This window comes from Sminthopsis crassicaudata, chromosome 1 (assembly GCF_048593235.1).
Source record: "Sminthopsis crassicaudata isolate SCR6 chromosome 1, ASM4859323v1, whole genome shotgun sequence".
NCBI lineage: Eukaryota > Metazoa > Chordata > Mammalia > Dasyuromorphia > Dasyuridae > Sminthopsis > Sminthopsis crassicaudata.
This window is the reverse complement of record NC_133617.1, coordinates 249,453,600-249,481,125: the sequence shown is the minus strand read 5'-3', so window position 1 is coordinate 249,481,125 and position 27,526 is coordinate 249,453,600. Positions and strand designations below refer to the sequence as shown.

The window sequence follows — 27,526 nt, the reverse complement described above, 5'->3', positions numbered from 1 at the left end:
ACCCAATCATTCTTTAGTATAAGATTATTTAGTTTCCAATTATTTTTTGGTCTATTTTCCCCTGGCTTTTTATCAAATGTAATTTTGATTGCATTATGGTCTGAAAAGGATGCATTTACTATTTCTGCCTTACTGCATTTGATTTTGAGGTTTTTATGCCCTAGTATATGATCAATTTTTGTATAGGTTCCATGAACTGCTGAGAAGAAAGTATATTCCTTTCTGTCTCCATTTAGCTTTCGCCAAAGATCTATCATATCAAACTTTTCTAGTATTCTATTTACCTCTTTGACTTCTTTCTTATTTATTTTATGGTTTGATTTATCTAATTCTGAGAGTGCAAGGTTGAGATCTCCCACTATTATAGTTTTGCTATCTATTTCCTCTTGGAGCTCTCTTAATTTCTCTTTTAAGAATTTAGATGCTGCACCACTTGGTGCCTATATGTTTAATATTGATACTGCTTCATTATTGATACTGCCCTTTAGCAGGATATAATGCCCTTCCTTATCTCTTTTAATTAGATCAATTTTTGTTTTTGCTTGATCTGAGATGAGGATGGCTACTCCTGCTTTTTTGGTTTTGCCTGAAGCATAATAGATTCTGCTCCACCCTTTTATTTTTAGTTTGAATGTCTCACCCTGTTTCAGGTGTGTTTCCTGTAAACAACATATAGTAGGATTCTGACTTTTAATCCAGTCTGCTAACTGCTTCCTCTTTATGAGGCAGTTTGCCCCATTCACATTTATGGTTAGAAGGACTAATTCTATATTGCTTGCCAAACTACTAACCCCTGCTTATGCTTTTCCCCTTTCCTTCCCTCTTACCCCCGTACCCAGTATTAAACTGGTGAACACCACTTGCTTTTCACAGCCCTCCCTTTTTGGGATCCCTCCCTCACCTTAAAGATCCTCCCCTTATTTTACCCCTTTTCCTCGAAATTTCTGTATACCCTTCCCCTTAGCTTACTCCTTCCCTTTCACTTTTCAATGAAGTGGAAGAAGTTTCACCATAAATCGAATATGTGTATTGATACACACTATGTTCATCTCCCTCCTTTACTTTCTCTCAGATATAATAGGTTACCTTTGCCTCTTCATGAGATGTAGTACCACCACTTTACACTTTTTTATGATATAATCTCCTTTCCACCTCTAGTTTCTAAGACAAATTGTACATATGTTCTTTACATATTTTTTTTGGCAGAAGTATAGTTCTCAAGATTTCTTTTTACCTTTTTAGAAATCTCTTGAGTTCTGTATTTGAAGATCAAACCTTTTATGTAGGTCTGGTTTTTTCATCAAAAATAGATGGAATTCATTTATTTCGTTAAATGTCCATCTTCTTCCCTGGAAAACGATGCTCATTCTTGCTGGGTAAGTTATTCTTGGCTGCATACCACGTTCCTTAGCCTTTCGGAATATCATGTTCCAGGCCCTGCGTTCTTTTAATGTGGATGCTGCTAGATCCTGGGTTATCCTTATTGTGGATCCTCCATATCTGAATTGCTTTTTTCTAGCAGCTTCCAATATCTTTTCCTTTGTCTGATGGTTCTTGAACTTGGCCACTATATTTCTTGGTGTTTTGATTTTAGGGTCCCTTTCAGTAGGTGATCAATGAATTTTTTCAATGTCTATTTTACCCTCTGTTTCCAGAACGTCTGGGCAGTTCTCTTTGATAATTTCCTCGAAAATGGTGTCCAAGCTCTTTTTTTCCTCACATTTTTCAGGGAGTCCGATTATTCTCAAATTGTCTCTCCTGGATCTGTTTTCCAGATCTCTTGTCTTTCTAGTAAGGTACTTGACATTCTTTTCAATTGTTTCGTTTCTCTGGTTTTGCTTTACTACCTCTTGGTTTCTCCTTGAATCATTCATTTCTACTTGTTCCAGTCTAATTTTCAATGATGTATTTTCTTCACTCACTTTTTTTATATCTCTCTGTAATTGTCCAATTGAGTTTTTATCTTCTATGGAACTTTTTTTCCATTTTATCCATTTTACTTTTTAGAGAGCTGTTTTCCTTTTCCAGCTCACTAATCCTGTTTTCCTTGGAGTTGTTTACCTTTTCCAGCTCACTAATCTTGTTTCTCAATGATTTGATTTCTTTATCCACTCTGTCTTTGAATGCATGGGATGACTTCTCCAGGCTTTCTTGCCAAGCTTCCCTTTCCTTTTCCCATTTCTCTTCCAGCTCTCTTGTGAGAGCCTTTTTGATGTCCTCTAGGAGATTCTTTTGTATTGAGGAGCAGCTCATATCCCTCTTAGGGGATTCATCTGGGGACAGTCTGTTTTTAGTCTCCTCAGTGTTTGAAGTCTGCTCTCTCTCCATACAAAAGCTGTCAATGGTTAGAGCCCTTTTGAATTTTTTGTTCATTTTGTCAGAGTAGGAATCGCAGAAAACAAACTGACAAGAGAAACAATTGGTCTGTTTTGCGGGGGATGGGGCTGGATGGTATTAATGGGCTTCCTCTACAGACTGGGGATAGGGCAGCAGAGAGCCACTAACAGAACAGCAATGACTGTATTGAGTCTGTGCTCTGAGGCTCTGGGAGAAAGCACTGAATCAGTCCAGGTGGGGGTTGGGGGTGGCCAGGTTCTGAGAGATGCTGGCTTTGCGGGGTTTTAATCTTCACCTCCGGTGTGTACACCCTCTCCACTGATCCTAGCTTGCTGCCAAGACAGAGTATCCACACTGGGGAAAAAGTCTTTTTGCAGAAACAGCAGAGATCGTACTCCTCCCCCTCCGGTCTGAGCTGTGTGAGCTGCCTGTCTTGCTCTGGCTTGCCTGCCCTCAGTCTGTGCCCAGTCTGATTGACCCTCCCCCAAGCAAACACAGACCTTTTCTGGTGACTTTCAAGGATGTCTTCTCTTGGTGATTATTTGTGGATTTCTTTCTGGGTCAAGCATTAAGTCTGAGGCTTGTCATGAAGTAAGTTCTGAGAGAAAACGTGGAGCTCAAGCAGCTGTCTGCCTCCACGCCGCCATCTTGGCCGGAAGTCCCACTTATTTTTCTCTCATACCGTCTTTGATAGTGACATTATACCTTTTAAGATATATAAAGGCAGAAAGGATTTCCAACTCCAAGTGGAAGAATTATTCAACCCTAATTTCAGATTATAAGATTGAGAAGGGGAAGAGAAAAAGATTTCTAGGTAGAGGAGAGTATAATGGTGGAATCATGGGAAGCATGATGGGATTATTTAATACCTGCAATGTATCTTTTCATTGTTCTTGATTTTATTAATAATTTACTTATCATTCATCTTTGAGATAATAGCTTTAAAGCAAGCCACAATCTCAGCAAGTCACCCTGCCATAGATTTCTCCTTACTCTGTCTTCCTTTCAGCTGCCAAAGTAATCTTAAATAAAATTCCTAATTACAGGTCCCTCTTTTTTCTAAATAATGTTTAATTTTTATCCTAATTACACATAAAGATAATTTTTAACATTTGTTATTTTTTAAAGTATTAATCAAGTATATCTTTCCCTTTCCTTCCCCCTCCCTGAGACAGGAAACAATTTGAAATAGATTATATGTCATATAAAACATTTTCCTGTTAGTCATTTTGTACAAGAAAACTTGAGAAAGAAAGGGAGGGAGGAAGAAAGGGAAGAGAGAAGAAGGAAGAGAAAAAGGAAGGAAGAGAGAAAGAGAAAAAAAATTAAAAAAGAGAATGAAGGAAAGAAAGAGAAAGAAAAAAAAAAGAAAAAGAAAATTTAAGTCCATATTCAGACAACATCAGTTCTTTCTCTGGAGATGAATAAATAGCATTTTGTCTGGGATTATTGTACTTTTATTTCATAGTTGATCATCATGCAATATTGCTATTACTATGGATAATGTGCTTCTAGTTTTGCTCACTTCATTCTATCCTTGTGTATTATAGCTCTCTTTAAGACCCCCATAGAGCAAAAGCTATATTTTAATCTTACCGTCTGTCTTTCCTCACTACCCTTTTCCTAACAAACCCCTCCTTTGCCATGACGCACCAGATACCACAAATGCTATTTAATAGGTGTGACGCTTTTCGCTTTCCTCAGGAAAAATCTATCCTCCTCTGTACCATCCACTACCCATCCTTATCAGCTATGCTACCTCCTTTATCCAAGAAGATTATGGTTCAAGGTAGTATCTTTGTCAAGAAGATCCCAAATGAAATAATAAATTGAACAGGACTGAAAACTGAACGACATTTCAATGGATCAGTGAATGCTTCTCCAATAATGCAAATTACAACCTGCCCATGACTTCTCTTTCTTATTGAACTATTAAACATGTCCTCACAGGTATTCTCCAGGGAAGAGTCATTTAAAATTTTGACAGCTTCCACAACATTTTTTGATGTTATATCAGTACTCCAGCAGATATCCTTTATTCCTGCTATCAGATCTATTTCCTTTTCTGATCATTGTCCTATGATAATATTGATAACTTTACTTCTAGTTTTTACCCTGCATCATGATAATGTAAACACTCATCATCATATACTTAGACTATTGTAATAGTCTGCTAATTGATTTCCTGCCATGAATCAGTCTCCCCACTACAATCCATTCTCCACTAAGATGCCCAAGTGGGTCTTCCTAAAATACATATCTGATCATTTCACTTCCCCTCTCCCTATCTAATAAATCTCATTGGCTACCTATTAACTCCACAATCAAACATAAACTCTAATTTTTGTCTTTCAGAGTCCATTATAACTTGTTCACATACATATGTTTGCATGCACATGCACACATGCACGCGCGCACACACACACACACCTTTCTAGTCTTTTAACATATATTCTTCAATACAGTGAAACTGGCCTGCTTACTGTTCCTCAAAAAAAGAATCTCCACCTCCAAATTTCTGGTGTTTTTACTTGCTATCTTCTGTGTCTGAAATGCTCTCCGTTAATTACTGCCCCTGACTTACTTCAAGTCCCAGCTAAAATCTCACTTTCTACAGGTAGTTTAATTTTTTTTCCTCATTCCTCTTAATTCTGGTACCTTCCTTCTGTTGATTATCTCCAATTTATCTTGCGTGCAGCTTCTTCTGACAGTATTGTTTTCATGATTTCTCCTCCATTAAATTATGAGTTCCTTCATAACAAGGACAGTTGTTTTTTGTTTGTTTGTTTGTTTGTTTGTTTTTTGTTGTTTGTTTTTTTGTTGTTGTTCTTTTTACTTTTTTTGTATCATAGCATTTAGCACAGTGTTTGGAATACAGTAAGTTTTTAATAAATGTTTATTGATTGACTGATTTTGTAGTATATTGCTGTTTATTCACATCTGTTTTATAATTGTCCCTTTTCCTTCAAGTGACATGCAACTATGATCCATCAGAGACTGTGATATTTCATGATATGTAGCCACAAACATCACCAAAATACATCAATATTAAAAAGAGAGATATCTTTTTCAGGCTAAAAACTTTGGGTCATTAAAACATCAAATTTTCTAATTACAATCCAGTCAGTTTTCTTACTTCAATTCTGTTTTGGGTCCACTTCATTCTTCATCCATAATGTTTGTTTTCCTTCTGGTTTTATCTATAAATACTTTTGGGATGCTGTGGTTTAGGTGGTTCTGAGGTCAAGCTTTCTACAGTTTCATCTTCTACTCAAGTATTTTTGTATGATTTGTGAGACAACATTACCGTATCTTTCTATCATTCTTCGACATAACATTTTGCAAATGAACTTATGTTCTAAACTGGTATTGTCCTTGACTGCTGCACTCCTCCACTAGATAGTGAACTGCTTGAGATCAGGAACTCTGTAAGTCATCTTTGCAACGCTCATGCTTTACACATTACCTGGTACTAGTCAGTAATTAATAAATGCTTGATGATGTGGTGGTATATCTCCATCTATTGAGAAATCATTTGCAAACTAAGATAATTTCTTTAGATGGCACAAAAGATAGATAAGGTGGGCTTACAGTCTCATTTTCTTAGGCTCAAATGCAGCCTCAAAAACTTAGTATCTGTGTGACTCTGGGCAAGATATTTCCCTCAAATTTCCCATCTACAATGAACTAGAGAAGGAAATGACAAACTATTCCTATATCTTTTCCAAGAAAACCCCAAATGAGATCACAAAGAATTGGACAGTACGACTGAACAACAATAAAATTTTATCATTTTATGTATATTTAGGAAAAATTTTTCCATTCTCAGAGCAATACATTATAAACTAGGATTAAAGTCATTTTTATTATTTTTCCAATAACGGTCTTTGTCTTTACTGGATACTTTGCTAATTTTAGAAATTTAGAAAACTCATTGTTTCTCTCATCAAAGCAAGCATTCTATTCCATTTTATATTTTATATGTGTGTGTATGTATGTCTTGCTTTAATGTAAATGAAAATTTAATGTAATGAATGGAAAACACATAACTATTGAAATATTGTATTATTTAAATCTGCAGTTTGAATGTGTTGATACAACTGATAAAAAGTAAACTTTTTCAACAGATGTACTTATGTAATTGCCCTTTTCTTTTTATTCTCAGTCCCCTGCACATAGCTACTCAAGTTATGAATCTGGAAAGAATGAGAGCATAGACAGAGGTGCTGAGGACTTATCAATGAACAGAGGAGATGAAGATGAAGATGACCATGATGAGCAAGAAGATTCCGAGAAAGTTAATGAGACAGACGGAGTAGAAGCTGAGCGACTGAAAGCTTTTAATGTGAGTCTTGCCATACTGCTGTGTGGTTTAATTTTATCAATTTATTTTACATGTTGTTACTCGGTAAATGTGGATATTTTAGACGCATGTTTGTTTAATTTACAGAAGGATTTTTAAAGTACATGAAACACTCTTGGCCAACCAGACACCAAAATTGCTGTGTTTTGTTTAGAATTTTAAAGCCAAATGTCAGCTGAAAACTGGAGTTGGGTTGTGTGAGTATGCATGTTTATCTAGTGGATGAAGGGGGCCACAGCTTGTTCCTCTGAAGAGTACAACCGTGATCAGCTATTTCTGTTGCTTTCCCAGCTTAATCTAATTATGCATGACAAAACAAGCAATTGCTAATTTTCAAAGATTAGTATTTTTCGAAGTACCAAAAGTGCAGCATTAACTTGTAGCGGTTGTAGTTATTATTAATAAAAAAGTTATGGGGTGCTCAATTTTACAGCTTATTGTTGATTATTTCATAATTTCTATACACAAGTCTATTCTTTTCTGTCTCTGTCTCTGTCTCTCTCTCTCTCTTTCTTTCTTTATTCAGCCCTTTAGAAAGCCCTTAAAGAGTGTTTGCTTAAAATTTCTGCCTCTCCATTGCAAAATTCTTCAGTGCATAAACCAGAAAATGGTATTTTCCTATCAGTAATCAAGACAGGAAGCTAGAAAGAGAAGAGAGCAGCCCTCCAAACCCTTCTCCTCTGTCTCCCTCTTGCCAACAGATGTTTGTCAGGCTGTTTGTAGATGAAAACTTGGACCGAATGGTCCCAATCTCTAAGCAGCCCAAAGAAAAGATCCAGGCTATCATTGACTCATGCAGGCGACAATTCCCTGAGTATCAAGAACGTGCCAGGAAACGTATACGTACTTACCTCAAGTCCTGCAGGCGGATGAAAAGAAGTGGTTTTGAGATGGTGAGTTTTGACTTAAAACACAGCCCTAGATTCCATCAAAACCCCATATGTAAATTCATGACACTATTTTGTTTTCATCTTAGTGTCTTTTTTTTTTTTTTTTGTAATGTCAGGTCAGAGTTTTTTTCCCCCTTTCATCTTTCCTGAATTTTTCCCTTTGTTCATTCAATAAGAAATACCTTGTGAGAATACAACTCCCAGGAACTGTCTAGTATCATTCTATAGAAAATGAGGATTAAATGAATAGCAATCAATGGGAAAGAGCATCTCATTCATATTTTTTTCCTTTCTGTCACTCCTAAACCAGACATGAGGTTCATCATCTTGAAATGAATCCAAATTTCTTTAGGACTTATCTGTTAATGGCTTTTTCTGAGCAGAGTGGAAATGGGAAAAGTATTAGAAAAATCCATCTAAATAATATGTTTTCCATATGAATGGTTAGCAAATAACAGGTCTTGAAAATAAAACAGGAAGAGCAGAGGAATAAAAACTATAGTGAAATTGGGGCTTTGTTGTGCTTGGTGTGTTTGTACTGTGTTTATGTGTTTAATATTCTGAATTTTTCATAACTCTGGACAGAGAGAAAGATCAATTTAGGATATCAATGGATATTGTTTGATGATGGAGATTACATACATCAATGCTTTAGTAAACACTACATATATATATATATATATATATATATATATATATATATATATATATATAATCTTCTAATTGTCCATTCTACCCCAAAATTATATAATATATTATTATATATAAAATATAATATTATTGTGTAATATATATTACATATATGATGGTATTATATGTATAATATTATATATGTATAAATAACTTCTGGGATAGAATAAAGATTTGAATTAGAAGGAATAATTATATATATAGTGTGTAAATATATATGTGTGTGTATATATATACATATATACACACACATACATATACACATTCATATATAAAATTATTGACTTTCTGTTGTTTTTTTTAAATTTCAGAATTCCTATGGTGTATTCAAATGTATACACACATATATACATAGATCCATATATACACATAATGGAAATGACAAATCCTAACAAAATTATTACTTTCTGAATTATGACATATTTAAAGCTTTTATATATGCCTGGTATCTAGAAGCATTATAGTACAGGATGATGCCAGTCCATGTAAGTGTATATAATAACTTCAGATAAAACACTCTGTCACCAACCTTATATTTTAAAATTCATTTTCCAACTTAACATTACTTGGTAAATGATCTGATAAATCTTACAAAATTATCTTTTTTCTTAATTGCAAAAAATTCCAAATCTTTATAACTTGTTTTAGTTTTTGTTTCAATTTCAGTATAAGTAGAATATGGCTGAGCTATCTGATTATTCTTAAAGCATCTTCTGATAGTTTTCAAAGAAAAAAAATGACATAAAAAGAGAGATAAGGGAAAATAAAGATTTATGTATAAAGAGAGAGAGAAATCTGGTTTCAACACAGCATATTAAAGTCTAATATTTTGCCTTTGTGGACAAGGTGGATAAATATGACTGGATGACAAAGAGATTCCTACTAATATCTAAACAACACTGATTAGTGGATATTAATGTGGAAAGTTTCTAGTACTGTATTATATCATAAGTTTTGTGTTAGTAGCAATCAGTGATTTGAATTAAAACATAAATGGTACATTTATCAAACTTATGAATAATACAAAGCTGAATGGAATAACCAGAATAAAGTGTTGCAGAATCAGAATCCAAAAAGATTTCAATATTCTTAAATTTGAGTTTAAATTAGTTAGAAAACATTTAAATCTTTCACTTAATTTTTAAAAGCAATAACAGGGCAGATATTATTTAACAATGTCATATACAAAGACTTTAATTTATTACTAACTCAAATCAAGTCCTGTATCAGATAGACATTACTAGTGTCAGAGTGATATAGTACATTTAGGACTCATCTCAGATGTGGAGAAAACCTGGGCTGAAGCAATAGCTTCGTCTGAACATTAACCAATAGTTTTTTTGACTCTGAGCAAGTCCTCAATTTTTTAACTCCCCCTAAAAACTCTGCAAGATTATAAACTGCTAACCTATTACTGGTAGCATTACTAGTGTTCTCAGCAAGTATACCAATGAAATCAGAGATGTGTCCTCTACTCATCACCCCCTCCAAATAACATATTCATAATTCCAAAGATTTGTATTTGAATACATAAAAATGTATTTAACTTTAGCTCTATTCTCAACACTAATTCTAATTATTTATCACTCATGTATTTACAAACATAACATTTAAAAATACAGTGCTGTGTAATATATACCCTGAAGAAATCCCAGATATTTTGCCTATTTAGCAGTATTTTAAAATCTAAAAGTTGAAGTGTTTGCTTCTGAAATCTTACATTCTCTGTGTGGATCAGTCGTTAGATGCCAACCATGTTCAGAAATAGCTTTTGTTTACTCCTTATAGAATAGATTTCTTAAGAGGAAAAGGGTAAAGGAGTTCATGATGGTGATTGAACATTAATATTAATAATAATAATAGCCTTCTCTACCTTCTATCTCAACTTGGCAAAATACTCATCTACTTTCTTATTTCCCCCTCTATCAACAACACCCCCAAGTCATCCCTTGTGAATCCATGCATATCCTTATTTATCTCTGTATCTCCTCCAGCCTTTGATATGGTCCATTGCAACTAGCTAGCACAAAATAAATTATTTTTGAGTAGATATATGGGTGGGTAGGCAGTTGGATTTTTTTAAATATACATTTCCTCTTAAAGGAAAATTGTCCTGAAAAGGTAACAAATAAATATTTATGGTTATTATTTTTACATAGAAGCAAAAAATTTTAAGAGTTGAATCTTCTTTTTTTGGTATTTTTTGTTGGTACAAGAATGTCTATGGTTTATAGTGGTCTGCTTGGTTGATATACACATATGCATGCACATATACATACACATCCACAAACTCTATCTTCCAGTTCTTCAGTCTAATTAAGCCAATCAGCTGATTTGCTTGTTAGCTCATTGTCTTTGTGAGTCATGTAATTTATTTAAAAAGTCATAAGTGTACTTTATGCTAGGCTGATTTTTTTTAATTAAAAAATTCAGGGATCGATAATCCAAAGAAAATTTGAAATATAATATTGCTTCAATTCTTAAGAAACTGGCTCAGAGTAAAAAATTTACTTAACAGAATTAGTTGTGAGTCCTAGTTTCAATTCTGTCACTAGTGAGCTATTTGGCCTAGAAAAATCACTTTATCCTTCTAAAATTTGATTTTCATTACCTATAAAATGGGAAGTGGAATTCTATGATCTCCAAGGCCCTTTCCAATCTTGAGGATCAGCCTCTCAAATCTAAATCTCAGGTCTGGATCTCTTGCCTAAGCTTAGTAAGTCCCCATTATAAATCATCCTCATAGCTGACTTATATACTTTCCTGCATATTGGTCTATTTACGCTCTCCAAACATGCTTATCTCCATATCTGTTCTACTGCTGATGTTTTTCCTTCCTGGAATTGCCTCCCTACATCTCTTTTCTCATCCAATGTGACATATCTAAAAACATCTTAATCATTTTAGCCATATTGATCTCTCTGTCCTCTTGTTCTCCTTCAAAACATAATATTTGGACCTACAAATTGACTCTCAAACATGTTACCTTATCTTTTGTATTGTCATTATTGTATTGTGTTTGAACTTTTAAAATTGTTATTTATCTTTATATGTTCTTAACCTCTATATGTTATTTCACTAATTAGAGCCCAAGAACACTAAGGTATAGCCTTTTCAGCAATAAATTTATTTGAGATGAATGAATGGATGGATGAATGGATAATATATTAATTAAATTGTATAAATAAATATAAAGACATGTAGAATTATTTTACCATAGGAATATTTTTCTTTAAAAAAATGTGACATTCTGTCGTCTGAAATTACTGACAAAAAATAAGTAAAGTACAAACTAAATGGAGAATCTGTTCCAGATACAGATATAAAGTATCATGGACAATTTTGCAAGCATCTTCATCATTTTAAAAGATACTCTCAGAAGATGACTGTAAATAACCTTTCCTTGAGCTATTGTTAATATAGTAGAGATGTTATCTTGATTTTTAACCACTAAGGCAAGATTTGTTAAACTATGTTTCACAGAATGTTAGTATTCCATAACCTATGAATGGTGTATCCTGAGATGTGACTCTAACATGATTTTTCCTCTAAATATTAAATTATCTATATGACTTTAAAGTAGAAAATAGTCTTTATTTCTTCTGTTTTGCTTTAAAACTTTCCCAATCTTCTTTCCCAGAGGTATTATACCTTTATATTAAATTAAAAATCCTTTATGAATTTTAGCTGTATATAATTAGACCAAAAATATTCCATGGCCAAATTAGCTAGGGAAAAATGAATGTAGAGAAATTTTATGTCTTTCTTTTCCTTCAGATAGAATCTCTCTAGAGAAACGTTGCCTTGGTTTCTTGCTCTAGGCACATTGGCCAAGATGGGTGACCTGGTTTGGGGCTCAGACACTGTCCCTTACCATATGTCAAATTAGGCACCAAGCCTCATTTTTTTTGCATATAAAATGGGAGTGGTTATATTTGAACCACCCTGCTAGATTACAGAGTTGTATAAATAAGATGCTTTTTAAAACAAATAAAAGCATTTTAAATATTAATTTATCATTTTTAATCTTAAGGCAAGATAATTCTCGTTTCTATATCTTCTTATTTTTGTAAATCATACTGCAACTATGAGTAAAACTTTCCACTTGAAAATGTGAATATGTAACTAAAAAGATAGGTAGGTTGATAGATAGAATGTTATATGTTACCTCTATTTGTTGTTTTAATAATGATATTATATACATAGATACATCTAGCTATACATATACATGTATATATGCACACATATATGTGTGTATGTATATTATATAGTCTATAGTCAAGCATTTATTAAGTGTCTACTATATGTCAGACAATAACATGGGAAAATAAAAGCAAAAGGTACCCTGCTCTTAAGGATGTTTATAGTCAAATGGAAAAGATAACATGAGAACAGGAAAGACAAATTGGAGAAATTTTACTAAGGGAAATCACTAGCCTTAAAAATCAGGAAGAGCATCTCATTGAATATGGGTTTTTAGCTGGTACTTGGAATAAGCCAGGGTAACCAGGAGTAAGAGATAAGGAATGAGAAAATTCTAGGCATAGAGGTCAGCCCATAAAAATACTCATAACTAGAGGTGGAGTGTTTTATTTCAGAAACCACAAGGAAATTATGTCACTAAATCACCAACTGCGTGGAGACTGAGTAAGCTATGGGAACACTGGAAAGATAGGGCCAATTGTGGAGGAATTTGAATGCCAAGCAGAGGGATCTTTATTTGATTATACAGATAATATTTGGAGGTTAATAGAGTTTATTGAATGGGAGGGGAAGACATGATCAGATCTGTTCTTTAAGAAGATTAATTAGATATGATGGAATAAAGTGGGGAAAGACTAGACATAGGGAAATCAACCAAATGACTATCACTGGTGCTACTGCTCCCTCCAGGTATGAAGTGATGAGAGTCTTTCCTAGGGTGGTGGAAGTGTCAGAGGAAGGAAGTAGGCAAATAATAGAGAGGTTATGAAAGTAGAATTGACAGAACTTAGAACAGATTAATTGTTAATAAACAACTCATAAACATTATTCCTGAGGAAATTTATTTAGCCATTCATTCTAATCCTCATGCTCTAACATTAGATAAATTGTTTATATACATCTTTATGTAAATATGTGAATAGCAAAAGAATTCAATATATCCCCATGATGTTAACATTCTTTTTACACATGGACCGTGATTTTGTAAGTAAACATCTTTATTTGGGTGCATTCTTTCACAGATTCAGTAGAACTCTCTAGTTGGAAAAGACACATGATTATGTTTTTCCTGCACTGATCCCATACTAAACCCACTTATCATTTCTCAGTGTAGAAAAAAGGAGCATTGTATCTTCAAATATGTGTATGTGAAATAAATTTACTCCAGAGGATTCTGTTATCTGTCCTCATTAGAATTTAAGAACATACTCAGTCAAGTAGTCATTAAATGACTGCTTAGCTAAATATTTTTAGTTGTTAATTGGCTCAATAGGAGGTCTTTGAATTTCACTCTACTTCTGCCATTTCTTTGAATGTTTGTTTTGGCTCCAGAAAAAAAAAAAGTATGCAAGGCATCCAAATATGTAAATTGAATGACATCAGATTAAATGTGTGAAGGAAAAAAAGTAAAACTTCAAGTAAAGGGATCTGTATATTCAAAGGATCATTGATTTTCTCCTTTTTGGCACTATGGGAATTCAAACACTGCATTTTGTGTATTGTTAGCAACTATATTAGCAAAGCTGCATACTGAAAACTTAATTATGATACAAACAAGGAGTAAATAATATTTTACTTTTTTGGTTGTTAGATATTTATTTTGTGGAATCATAGTCACCTAAATAAAAACTATCTAGAGGAATCTTATCTGAGTGAAGTTAGTTTAGTAAAAGGTATCTACCATTTACCTTTCAGAGATTTTTTTAAAGTGTTCCTTTAATATGAAAATAGCACAAATAATAAAGAATATATCTTTAGGCTTCACACAAGATAAGCAAGCAAGTTCCAAAATCATAATTATATTCATTTGTATTATAATTAGTATCATAAGTTGCAGTAAAAAAAAAAAATTCTAGATTTCCTCAAGCTACTTTCTGTGTGCCTTCTAAAATGTATACTGTAACTTTAAATGGGGAGAGGGCAAGAGAATTTTATCTCCAGACAGTGATGCAGATCCACAAAGAGAAATAGTCTCTCTATAGTGATACATTCATGTCTCTGACTCCTACTATCAGGAGGCTATGTGTTTTGGAGCCAATTAGGTAGTTCAGTGGATAGAGAGCAAGTAAGGCTTAGAGTCAGAGTTCAGTTCCAATCCAGCCTCAGACACTGCTTTGTGATCCTGCAGATAACTTAATCTCTGTTTGCCCCAGTAATCCTACCTATAAAATGGAGATAATAATAGTAACTCTCTCTCCCTCATTGTGAGAATGAAATGAGATAATAATTGGAAAGTGCTTGGCACATTGTGTGCTACATAGTAGCATTATATAAATATTAGTAGTATTATTGTTGTTATTTATTATGATCATATAAATATTATTATTATTTTTATATCTTCCCTTCCCACTCAAGCTAAGAATGGGGATGAATACTTCCTTTCTTCATTTGTTTTCTAGGATAATATAAGCAGGGACTATTTTCATTTTTTATATCCTTAGCATCTAGCACACATAATAGGATCTAGCAATTGCTTCTTTCTGTAGAGACAATTTTATCTTTATAAATATTGTTTAGACATATAACTTCTAAGTCAAGAGGAGGATGCAAAGAGAAAAAGATAGATAGATAGATAGATAGATAGATAGATAGATAGATAGATGATAGATAGATAGATAGATGTCAAAATTACCTCATCCTTGTTCCTGGAAGGGACAGAGGGAGAAGATCTATGAAAGAGGTAGGGGTCAATTCAAAGCATAATCTCTTGGCAGTGGGTCATTGCCATCTTGAAGTGGATAAAACAACACATCTTAACGTGTGTAGTAGTTTTTGTGACTGGTTAAGATGAGGTTCGGCACGGTGTAAAGAATTGTGGGAACCCCCTTCAGGTTGGTGCAGATCCTTCATAAATGGATTTACGAACCCAAAAAATTAAGACTGGCAAAAAGAAGTTTATTGGTACTGGGAAGCCAGCCTTTGCTAGGAAGGCTGACTTCCTTAATGGCAAGGTCACAACAGAGAAGTAAAGGTCTAACATAGGAGAGAAAAAGCAAAGAGATATCTGTGGCAGAGAGAGATAAAGTTCCCAGCAGAGAAATCCCCACAGAGAGGTAAAGAGGGGTGTAGTCCTGTTAGGAAAATAGGTGAGAGAGATAAAGAGGGGTTAACACTGAGAAAAGAGTGTCTTCTCAGCAGGCAGAGGGTCCTCACAGGCAACCATGCCAAGGGAGGTCCCTTGGTTTGGCATGATTCCTGCTTTGGCCTCTCTGCAAGGAGTTGAGCCTAGTTTCCCCTTTTTATAATTGAAACTTTGGCTGGAGGCTGGAGGCAGTTTGAGTTGAAATCAGACAGAAATTTTTGGAATTGAATAGAAATTTTCCATTTTTATGAGTGTCCCTGGACTAATCTCCAACTCAATAGAGATCATAGAAATCTAGATCTCCAGCTGGGGCTAAGTAGGAGTGCTCCTGGACTCAACTAGTCCCATCAAGATAAACAGAATGAAATCATTTTATCTTGATTTCCTAGGGTGGGGATCAGGGGAGAACTTCTCCAAGGGTTCAAGATATTTCTCAAATGTTCCCCCCCTTTTAGGATTCCCTACATCATTTTTATAGTACAGAAAGAATTTTACCTGTGAATTATGAGAAAGAATAATTATTACATTGTCTATTATCTCAGTTGTCTATAATAATATATACTATTAAAAGGGAGGAAAAAGCCATAAAGAAAATCCTTAAAATCAACTTCACCTAGAATCCTCAACCTTTCCCTCCATCAAAACTATTAACAAATATCAAAATGGAATAATAATCTGGATTTCATCTATTTTTCTGTTCATCATGATCAGTTCAACTGTTGTTGAGCACTACATTGTAAAATCTAGATTTTTATCATAACATACATTGTCCTCTTGCCCAAATATATATTTCATAATCTACTTAACAATCATTTTTCTAAACAATGATTATTCTAAGATATTTTGGAATGAAGTTGTTTTTGTCATTAAGAATATCTAAAAATATCATTTTAAACTAGTTTTTTCAAAATATTGGAAATTTCACTTTTTTTAATAAATAATCCTTCTGTAAACATTTATTAAATATCTGTCATGTATAAAACACTGTGCTAGTTGATGGGGATATAAACATAAAAAATTATATGTTCTAGTCCTCCAAAGAGTTAACAATCTCTAAGCCCTAACATCCTGAATTCCCAAACATACTGAGTTGTGTTTAGGTTTATTCCTTTTGCCCCTAGGAATAATTGTGTTTTGTTGTTTAAAAGCAAGCTTGCTCTAAGAGTTACTAATGAGGACAATTATGCCAACTATTATCTTGGAGAGTAGGGAGAGAGACATAAGAAGATTCATTTTACTAATTTGCTGACCACTGGTGGGTTTTAGCCATTTAATTGATTCTAGTTGTGAAATATATTATGTGCCATACATTATCCTTATTTTTTCATCTTAAGAGATATGATAACTGTTAGTTTAAATATGCTTGTACCTTCCCTGTTAAGAGTTGCTTTAAGTAAGCATTTGCTTGGGTGTGTGCTTTGTGATAATGGAATGTTGGACTTGTGAAATTCAAATGTACTTGGGAAATAAAAATATAATTGTTTTTATTAATGTTTAAAATTTCTATCAAGGCAAGAATCTACCACTAACTATACTCAAAAATATTTTTTTTTCTTTTTAAATGAAGTTGTTTTACTGAACAATTCAAGAAGTACATGACTTTTCAGCCAGGCTTTAGTCAGGCTTCACATGGCCTGTTTCCTTGAACTTTGAAATTCATGTTTTCAGTGGTGTTCATCACCACTTGCTTTGTGTTTTAAAAACATTTTTATTAACATGCCTTGGTTTCATATTAAAGACATTTATAGATTATCTTCACTGCTAGAGAGGATTCTTGGAATTATATAAAGCTCCCCAGAGAATGATTTCATTGGAAAGTGCATGCTGCATTCCACATTTGTAGAACCTTCCTATTTACATATCTCTCCCTTTTTTATTATATTTTTCAATCAAAAAGTTTATTTCCTGACCCTCCCCACTTTCTCATTCAAAAACAAACAATTCTTTGTGATTATGTGCCTGGTTCTTAGGTATTAAAAAATGTTTGACTGACTGAAAAATATGAAAAAAAATGTCCTCATCTGCTCTATATTAATATGGTCGTGTGTACATATGTATATGTGTTTACGTATGCATATATTTAGATGTATACATATGTGTTTGTGAATAGATGATGTAGGTATGGATGGGTTTATATGTTGAATCCTTAATTTGTCTCATCATGTTTCATCATCAATCTTTTGGAATAAGAGATGGTCATTGTATTGATCACAATATTTAGAGCTTGGAAAATTGATTGTCTTTATAGTTTTATTGTAAATAAATAGTTTTGATTATTTTTATTGTAAAAAAAAAAAAGAATTTCCACAGATTTAATTTGGTTTGCTTTTCATCTGACTATAAAAATTTTATTAAATGGTTCATTTACCTAATATTCATGTCCTGGTATAAATTGTTCCCTTTGTTCTTTGATCATTTTATTCTTTATCAGATTATAACTTTTTTTTTTACCACATTCCAAGCTTATATTGTTCTGATCAGCCATAGTCAATTGTAACTCAATTCTAAAATAGTGATGTCATTTTAGTTGTTTTCAAAAATGAAGGACAAGAACATAAAACATTTAAAAAACTGAATTATCATATAATGGGGAAAGTGTCTGATGCTGAAGTCATATTGCCTGGCTTCAAATCCTGCTTTTGATGCTAATTAACCTGTGTGACCTTAGGTAATTCATTTAACTTCCACAACCTTAATACCATTGTCTATAAAATCAGGAGGCTGGATGAAATGGCCTCAGAGGTCCTCACCAGCTCCAGCTCAGTGTAAGCCTCAGATAATTCTAGGGCCCTGAAGTTGGTCTGGACAGGGCTTGGTGGCAATTTTAAAAGGTTAAAAGATCCTACACACATATGTTCACTATAGCCTAAAACAGAAGCATCCCAGACTTGGTTAAATTTTGGCTTCCTGTCATTTTAATAATTCTGTGATGAAAAGTAGGAATATATTTATAGCCACTCTGTGGTTACAAAGGGGCAGCTCGGTGGTGCAATGGATGGATCATCCACCCTAGAATAATGAAAATCTCAGTTCAAATCCAGCTTCTGACAATATGTGGCCCAAGACAACTCATTTAACCCCATTTACCTCAGTTCCCTTATCTGTGAAAAAAAAAAAAAAGAGTAAGAGAAGGAAATAGCAAAATACCCCAGTGCCAAGAAAACCCCAAATGGGGTCACAGAGTCAGACTTGACTAAAAGAAATGAACAGTAAATGGTTGCAGTCTATCCCAATAATCTTGTAAGATAGGTTATATGAATATCTTTCTGCCTTTGACTCAGAAATGAAGTAGCTACAGCAGAGCCAGGATCCTAACCTAGAGTTCAGTGCTCTTCTTATTACTATCTGAGGTGTATTAGAAACATCTCCATCCAGCTGCAGCAGATTGTTAAATTCTCAGCCTGAGCACTTATATGTCTAAAGTGACAGATGCTATAAATCACCTTGAATTATTATTATTGATTGTCCAGGTTTAAGAAAGTGATGGGAGAAAATATTAATAATGTAAATGAAGTTTAAATTTTGCTGTGTATACCATATTTTTGGAGAGTTAATTGTTAAATATTTATCAACATATTCTTACTACTAGTATGCTAAAGTAATGTAAGAGCCTGAGTAGAACCTTCTTAAATATAGGATGGAGGAAGGTTGATTGTTTTGTTATTCAAGAAAAGTTTAGGTCAGAGATTCTTAACTTTTCTAATATCACTCACCCCTTGGGAATCAGTGAAGCCTTTTTTCACAAAAAACGTTTTAAAATATATATAATAAAATATGTAGTATTACCAAGGAAAACAATTTTATTGAAATATAATATCAAAAACAGTTTTAAAAAAATAATTTCACAGATCCAGGGTTAAGAAAACCTGACTTCATTTTTTTTTCATTTGGCTTATAGAACACTATTTATGTAAATAACTATTGCTGCCTTCCCTTCGGCTTCAATCTTCAACGAAAGAGAAGAAGAAATGCAAGGAAAAAAGAAAAAGGAAAAGTCCAGTTTTACTGGAACAGCTAAACCATATGCATAATGACACAATTAGCATTGATTCAAATATAAGTAATTAACAAGATAAGAGCAGTGCTGAGGAAAGATGCTCCCAGAAGCAAATTGAGAATGACAGCTAATTATGACCAGTTAATTAGTAAGCAGTGAGTAGTTAGTTTTAACCGACCTTCCCGATATCAGCACAACGTTGTCCACATGCCATGGTGTAATATTTTAGTTCTTTTTTCCTTTTTTTTTTTTTTTTTTAAGGTTATTCTTCAGTTTTTCTCAAATGAACTAGAGTGGAACTAATCTGAAAGAGGGACATATTTTTCCAGGGTTTTTGCCAAAATGCTTTTCATTTATTTTTAAATGTTCCCTTTATCTTGTCATTCCCTAAAATCTTTTGTTTCTATGGTCACTCTTTCTGGCATAAGCAGGCACTGAGTCTGAGCAGTAGCATTTCTTTGCCAGTCAAGAGCTGCAGCACTTGGTCCAGAGTAGGCATTGATTCATTATGCTAATTACCTGTCAGGAACACTCAGAAACAGTGACATTTCAATGAACTCACGATCGTCCACAGGAATAAAGAAGACTAAGAGTATAGACAAAGGAAACACACAAATCCCATTTTTGACAATAATTTAAACCTACTCCATCAAACCCTTTATAATAAGAAATATTTGTTATTTTTTTTCCAAAATTATGCCATCTTGGTTTGATTACCATAAAAAATAAAATAGACCCAAGAAGGGAAATAGATCTATGACTAGTAACAAAAGACTTGGCTAGTCAAAACTGTATAATCAGCTTCATAATAATTAATAATTTGGCGCTGGGGGAGGAAATAACTGGTGTTTAATACTATCTTTGGATACAAAACTAACCTCAAGGGACTGTCCAATAGTGGTATTATAATAGTGCTATTTTTTATAAAGCAATACATAATCAACCCTGACTTCTCTTAACCAATTTTTTTCTTCTTTTTTTTCTCAATAGTATTTTATTTTTCCAATTACATGTAAAGATACTTTTCAACATTCATTTTTGTAAGAATTTGAGTTCCATATATTTTCTCCCTTTCTTCCTAATTGCTCCCCACCCCTCTACAGCAAGCCATCTGATATAGGTTATACACATTACAATATTTTAAATGTATTTCTATTATCAGTTACATTGTGAAAGAAAAATCAGAACAAAAGGGAAAAAACATGAGAAAAAAGCAAACCAAAAAAATAAAGTGAAAATAGTATGCTTCAACCCACATTCAATCTCCATAGCAATCTCTGAATGTAGAGAGTATTTTCCACCCCAAATTTACTGGAATTGTCTTGGATCACTGTTTTGCTGAGAAGCCTATCATCATTAACCATCACATAACCTTGCTATTACTATGGAGAATGTTTTTCTGGTTCTGCTCATTACCCTCAATATCAGTTCATCTAAGTCTTTCCAGACTTTTCTGAAATCAGCCTGCTCATTATTTCTTATAAAACAATAATATTCATTTATATTCATATACTATAACTTATTTAACCATTCCCCAATTTATGGGCATCCACTCAATTTCCAATTTCTAGCCACTTCAAAAATTGCTACTATAAACATTATTGCACATATGAGTCTTTTCCCCTCTTTTTTGATCTTGTTAGTATACAGACCCAGTAGTGACACTGCTGGACCAAAAGGTTTGCACAGTATTACAGCTCTTTGGGCATAGTTGCAAATTGCTATCCAGAAAGGCTAAATCAGTTCACAACTCCATCAGTAGTACATTAGTGTCCCAGTTTTTCCACATCCCCTCCAACATTTTTTATTATATTTTCCTATCATCTTAGCCAATCTGATAAGTGTAAGGTGGTACCTCAGAGTTCTTTTAATGTGCATCTCTGTAATCAATAGTGAATTAGAATATTTTTTCATATGACTAAAAAATAGCTTCTTTTACTGAGCCAATTTTTATGTAAAAGATTCTTTTGGTTATTTTTACTGACAACTAATACAACTTCAATAATTCAGATTCACAAAGTATTTGTCTTATTTCTATTATTATTAGAAGCCTATGTAAAAGTTGTAATATATGTTGGCTCCTGTGTCCCTATATTGTCTCCAAGTTGGGTGACTTTGATTCTACGCTTTAATTAAAATTCAAAACTTTCAACATTCATTTAACTCAAAAACTCAAGAGCAAAAGCCTTCTGATTAAGCAATAGGTTTGTGTGTTTTTGTTTGAGTGCCCTTTTTGGTTGTTTTTAAATAAACAAATTAATAAGATAAACACTAACACTAGTGTTTACCCACTTAATAAAAAGCCTATTGAATGGTTTTAAGCATTTTCATTGAGGACTCTTGTGTGTATATATATATGCATATATATGTGTGTGTGTGTGTGTGTGTGTGTGTGTGTGTGTGTGTGTGTGTATCCATAAAAATCAGATTATGGTGAGGTTTCTATTTATAATTATAAAATTCCTAATTAATATATAGATATATTTTAAAGTAATAAAATTATATTTTAAATATATAATTCTATAAGTTTATTTAACTAATTTAGACTGGCTTTCTTTACCCCAATTAGTACAAATTAGCTTTACTATAGTATTATTTTTCATTCAAATGTTATAATCATATTATTGTTTTACCTGTGATTTCATGGGTAGGAGTCACAAGTCTTGGCTGCTATTTTATAAGGAAATATCTTCTGTTTTCATAATTTTTAGTTGTGAATCATGTTTGCTATGTAATTACTTAAGCTTAATGTAATATCTGAGATCCCAATGATAAGTAGTTTAAAAGAAATGTCATAGGGTTATTTTAGGGAGTGAGGTGGGGAGAGAATAATCTAATGAAAAGAGCACTTACTTGAGAATCAGGAGCTACATGATAGTTTAGGATGAGTTATTTTACTTCTCAAGGACTCAATTTTTTTTATTTATAAGATATAGTGATTAAATAGAATGTAGCTTACAGTGATCCAAGATCCAATAAACTTTCAATGGAATGGAAAATGCCATCCTTACCCAGAAAGAGAACTATTGAAACTGAGTGTAGATGGAAGCATACTATTTTCATCTTTTGTTTATTTGCTTGTTTGTTTGTTTTCTTTCCCTTGGTTTTTCTTTTTTGTTCTGATTTTTCTTTGACAACATGATTAATATAGAAATATAATTAAATGAGTGTAAATGTATAACTTATATTAGATTGCTTGCTTGAGGCAGGGAGAGGTAAAGGAGGCAGAAAAAATTTGAAACTCAAAATCTTACAAAAATGAATGCTAAAAACCATCTTTACATATAAGTGAAAAAATAAAACACTGTTAAATGAAAAAAAGAATTTAAAAAAAAACTGGTTTTCTTGTGGAAGTTTGAGTAGGAAAGGTTGTAGCTTGTAGCAGTGTAAAGTAGTGCAATTTTTTGCTATTTCTCACAGAAATCATACAGAAACAAACCTGGAATTTAGTTATACTCAAAATGTTCCATAATATATCAATTGCATTATAATAAATTTACTTTCAATATATATTAAATAAATTAATGTGATATTGCTAAGATTCCCTACAACTCTTAACATTCTATAATTAGAAATTAAATCGCATATGGACTTTCTGAGTCTCAGTTTCCTCCAGTGTCAGCTATTCTCTTACTCTGTCTCTAGATAAAACTATTTAAATCATTTGGAAACATTGAAAAAATGTAAGATTTGCCAAACAGATTCCAAACATTTTTGCATCTTTCAACTTCAAAATTTTTTTCTGTAATCTTTTACAGTGTGTGTTTACAAATTAAACACCCATTGCAAAATGATGTAAATAAATGTACATAATACCATAAGCATTTTATTACATGTTTGACATTTTAATCCCTCTAGTTTATATATAATTTCCCTTAAGGAGCTTTTATTTCTGTCAATTAATCTCTGTCTACCAGTTAACCATCTCATCTTTTAATAAAGTCCTGATAGAGAGACAGGAGGGAAAGCAATTAGAGGAACTGAGAGAAATTTTCCTTTCTGTGAATGAATGGTTTTAGAGAATATGAGAAATTTAGAGAGATTTGAAAAAGAGACACTTTGAATCTCTGGAATTAAAAGGGGGATCTAAAAAAAATTTAAAAAAAAGGGGGATCTATCAATTTATATTTCTAAACCAAATATTCTTATTCTTCTTTTCTGTTATAAAGCCCTGTGGCACTCTAATGAACCTTATGAGTCCCTTCCTAGAGTAATGTTTTAAATGTACAAAATGAAATATATGGGATAACAAAGAAGAGATAACTATAATGAAATATAGTTATAAAAGTTTGTTTTGTTTTGTTTTGTTTTAAAACATGCTCAAACACCTAAGGTCAAGAATCCCATTCTAAAAGGATTAGTATAATATTAATTTTCTTTTAATATATGTTTCTCTAAAAAACAAACAAAACTGTCACCACTCCCATTCCCAAAACAGTGTAAACAAAGACATAGGGATCAGGAAGCCATTTCTGATCCCTCTGGTTGGCAAACTTATAGTTATGCTTAACTGTTGGTATGTTGTCTCTTCTCAGTAGAATGTAAACTCCTTAATGGAAGGAACTGTTTTTCATTTTGTCTTTGTGTGTCTAGGATCTAGCAGAGTGCCTCTCATTTAGAAGATGCTTAATAAGAGTTTGTTGAATTGGATTTAGGATAGAAGTAAGGCCATATTTTAAGAAAACCTATAATTTGTTACTTTTCTGGTTAAGAAAGAAGAATGAAATTAAAACATTTCAATAGAGTTGTATGCATTTTAAAATTGATCAGATACTTCTGGAATGTTTTATAGCCCAGTTTGTTTCTCCTCAATGCATGGTGATAATAGGCACTTAATAAATGTGTAGTGACTTGACTTGAACAATATAGTTTCAATAGACTATCTCTCTGCTTGTCCACTAGCATTTTAGTTTTCCCTCTTCTATATTATTTTTTCTTCCCTGTTCTGTAACCTATTTCTTAAAAAAAAAAATACTACCTATACTCAGTAATGCTAGTTGTATTTCTCTATTGCCAACTCTATATATGATCAACACTTGAGAGATCTTACAAGGTTAGTAGATGGGTAGACATTATTATGGTACAGTATCAGCTTTTTTTTTTATTTACTTATTTACTTTTATCAAGGAAGATTACCATCTCCACAAAAGCAGGGAGCAAATCTGCTGACTAATACATATGCATTGCTTTATAATTCACACAAAGTCAGAGCATTGATTTCTGTCTGAGTATAGGAAATAACTATAACTATCTATTAGAAAACTATTGGCCTAACATAATTTTTGTAGAAACTGGAATGATTATATAAATCTTACAATGAGATCTAACATTTCTTATAGAGAAAGTTAGAGAACTGAATGCCAGTAGAGAAAATGCTAGAGCTTCATGGGGCTGAGGTAGAAGGAAGCTATTTCCTATCAGTTCAAGTTTTTAATAACTTACAAACACATTGTTGACCAAAACTTAATGAAAAGAAACTGTAAAACATGTCAAGTGCATTGATTTCCTTAAGCACAATTTTGCTTGTATTTTAGAATTGTATTCAGATCCAACTTATTATTCATATCATTTTGTTTCTATCTTTGTGCTTCTTAAATAACAAAATTGGTTTAGTTATTTAGCTCTTCATCTTTCAGGAAGATTTTGTGTATAATCATTGAGAAAAGACTGAAAATAATCTGTCTGTGGTCTTCACAACTTGATATGAAGCGTTGCATTGTATTTATAGCCATTTAGGTGGCAGTTCACCTGATGATTTCTCTGTGGGTCATAAGGAAATTAGATTTCACACATACAAATATTATTAAATTTCATAATGTGAATTCATATTTTTAAAAATACCACATGTTTGAGCCCTGGAAGTATATCCATATTGCAGTAGGATGGCCATCTATTAGTATATCTATTAGTAGGGATAGGTTCATTTTTAAATCACATTAATTTCAATCACATCAATCATGCTGCAACAAAGATTGTAAATATTCATTAAAATTTCATATCAAGAATGTTCTGAGTTGGTCTGGCAATCTGTTATGTTTTCAGTGATATTTGAGTCCCATCACTTGTGTTTTTATAAGTTTAAAAAACACTATCATCTGCTAAAAAGGAATTAAAATGAATTTCTAGTTTTGTTAGAAATATTCAGATAGCAAGGTTGCTGCTGTGATGCTTCAAGTGTGACACTGTCTACAGAAAATGCAGCCTAATGAGCCAAACTCAATACTCCGGACAGTGGTGCTGTGGGGGAAATGATGGATCTCTATATGCACTGCAGCTTTAACCTCTAACTAGTTTTCATTTTTCATCTTTACAATTTCCATTTCCTCCTTCTGTTCAAATAAATTAAGTTACAATGAATGGATCCTCCTGCACATGTGACTCTTCTGTGAGTCCCTCTAAGGAAATCATTGGGTTTGTTAATGAGCCTATTATTAATGTTTATTTCTTCTTTATTTTCTGTCTCTCTTTTTTTTTAGTCGCGACCTATTCCTTCTCACCTTACTTCAGCAGTTGCAGAGAGTATCTTGGCTTCAGCTTGTGAGAGTGAGAGCAGAAATGCTGCAAAGAGGATGCGTCTGGACAGACAGCAGGTACCTAGGTGTTTGGGGATTCACCTTATTCCTAATTATAATATATTAGAGAAAGTTTTTGTGTAATACAGAAGAATGAATCATTTAGAATATGTTTAGTAGGGAAACAACTCATAATGAAATTTTGTGGAAAAAACAGGAAACTTTTCTATCTTAAATAAGCTGATAGATACAGATAAAGTTCAAATAGCTGTTGTCAACGGTAAAGGGGGAACAATAAACAATTTTTCTATATCTTTTTGCTATGATATCCATGTTTTATTGCTTAAGCCAAAGTGTATATATTTGTCCTGATGTTAATTGATAATGTAGGGATGGAAGAACTTTAGGCTTTTGGTTTCATTTTATCTGCAGTAAGAGATAAATACCAAAAATTAGTATTACTCATTTATGCCTATAGTTGTAAAAATACAACAGAAGCTATAAAAGGTTTACTGGCATTAAAGTAAAAAAAAAAAAGTAGAAAATGGGATATTAGTTCATAAAGGACCATTTCTTCATATACATGTCCTACATGTGTTGCTTTATTTCTGTGGGTTTATATAGTTGTACTTTTATAATCTCTGTGAGTTTGTAACTATCTCCATTTGTGTATCTAGTATTTGTGTATGAATATCTATGTTTATTACACTGGTTTTCTTGCTGTTTCCTTTTATCTGTGTCTCTTTTTATATTCATTTTTCTATATCTTCCTCCTTCCCATTTCCTCTTAACTAGTGATAAGTTAGAATGAAAGCATATTTTAAATATCAAATAGAATTTAATGTTCCCTGTCCTTAAGTTAAAAGGCATATCTGCAGAACATTTGATTCTACTCTCTCAAAAAGAAACAAATTAAACTGATTTATAATATGGCCCCAATTGTTTGTTTCCCCTACTGTACCTCCCATGACTAAATATACCTTAATTGAAAAATGGATTTCTCATTCCTGCCATAGGAAATGTGTTAAAATCTGTAATTCATGACACAATTGTGTGTACTAACTAGGCCAAAGACCTTAGCTGAACAAATACATACATAGCCTTACTCCCAGGAATAAAAGAGTAGATAAATAACAATTTATACTTTGACTAATTATTCATTTTTGTCATTTGCTTTTAGTTTTATTTGTTGTTGTTGTTCAGTCCTTTCAGCTGAGTATGCCTCTTTATGACTTCATTTGGGGTTTTCCTGGCAAAGACACCAGAGTGGTTGGCCATTCCCTTCTCTAGCTCATTTTACAGATTAGAAAACTGAGGCATGCAGGGTTAGCGACTTGCCCAGAGTCATATACCTAATAAATAAGTGCTACATTTGAACTCACAAAGAGGAGTCTTCCTGACTCTTGGCCCAGCACTCTATTTATTATGCCACCTAAAGGTCCCATAAGTTAA

The 27,526-nt window shown here is 32.9% G+C and overlaps 1 protein-coding gene across 8 annotated transcripts in view; it reads left to right on the top strand.

The window, feature by feature from the left end:
- The window catches only part of NOL4 (nucleolar protein 4), a 465,402-nt gene that overhangs the window by 354,525 nt on the left and 83,351 nt on the right, over positions 1–27,526 (top strand). For 6 of the 8 annotated variants that reach the window (XM_074277598.1, XM_074277605.1, XM_074277621.1 and 3 more), the window contains 3 exons: positions 6,503–6,682; positions 7,402–7,593; positions 26,039–26,152. In XM_074277598.1, coding sequence (XP_074133699.1) covers positions 6,503–6,682; positions 7,402–7,593; positions 26,039–26,152 — 486 coding nt within the window. The remainder of the gene's footprint in view (positions 1–6,502; positions 6,683–7,401; positions 7,594–26,038; positions 26,153–27,526) is intronic. The other 2 variants (XM_074277643.1, XM_074277604.1) reach the window with 1 other exon arrangement.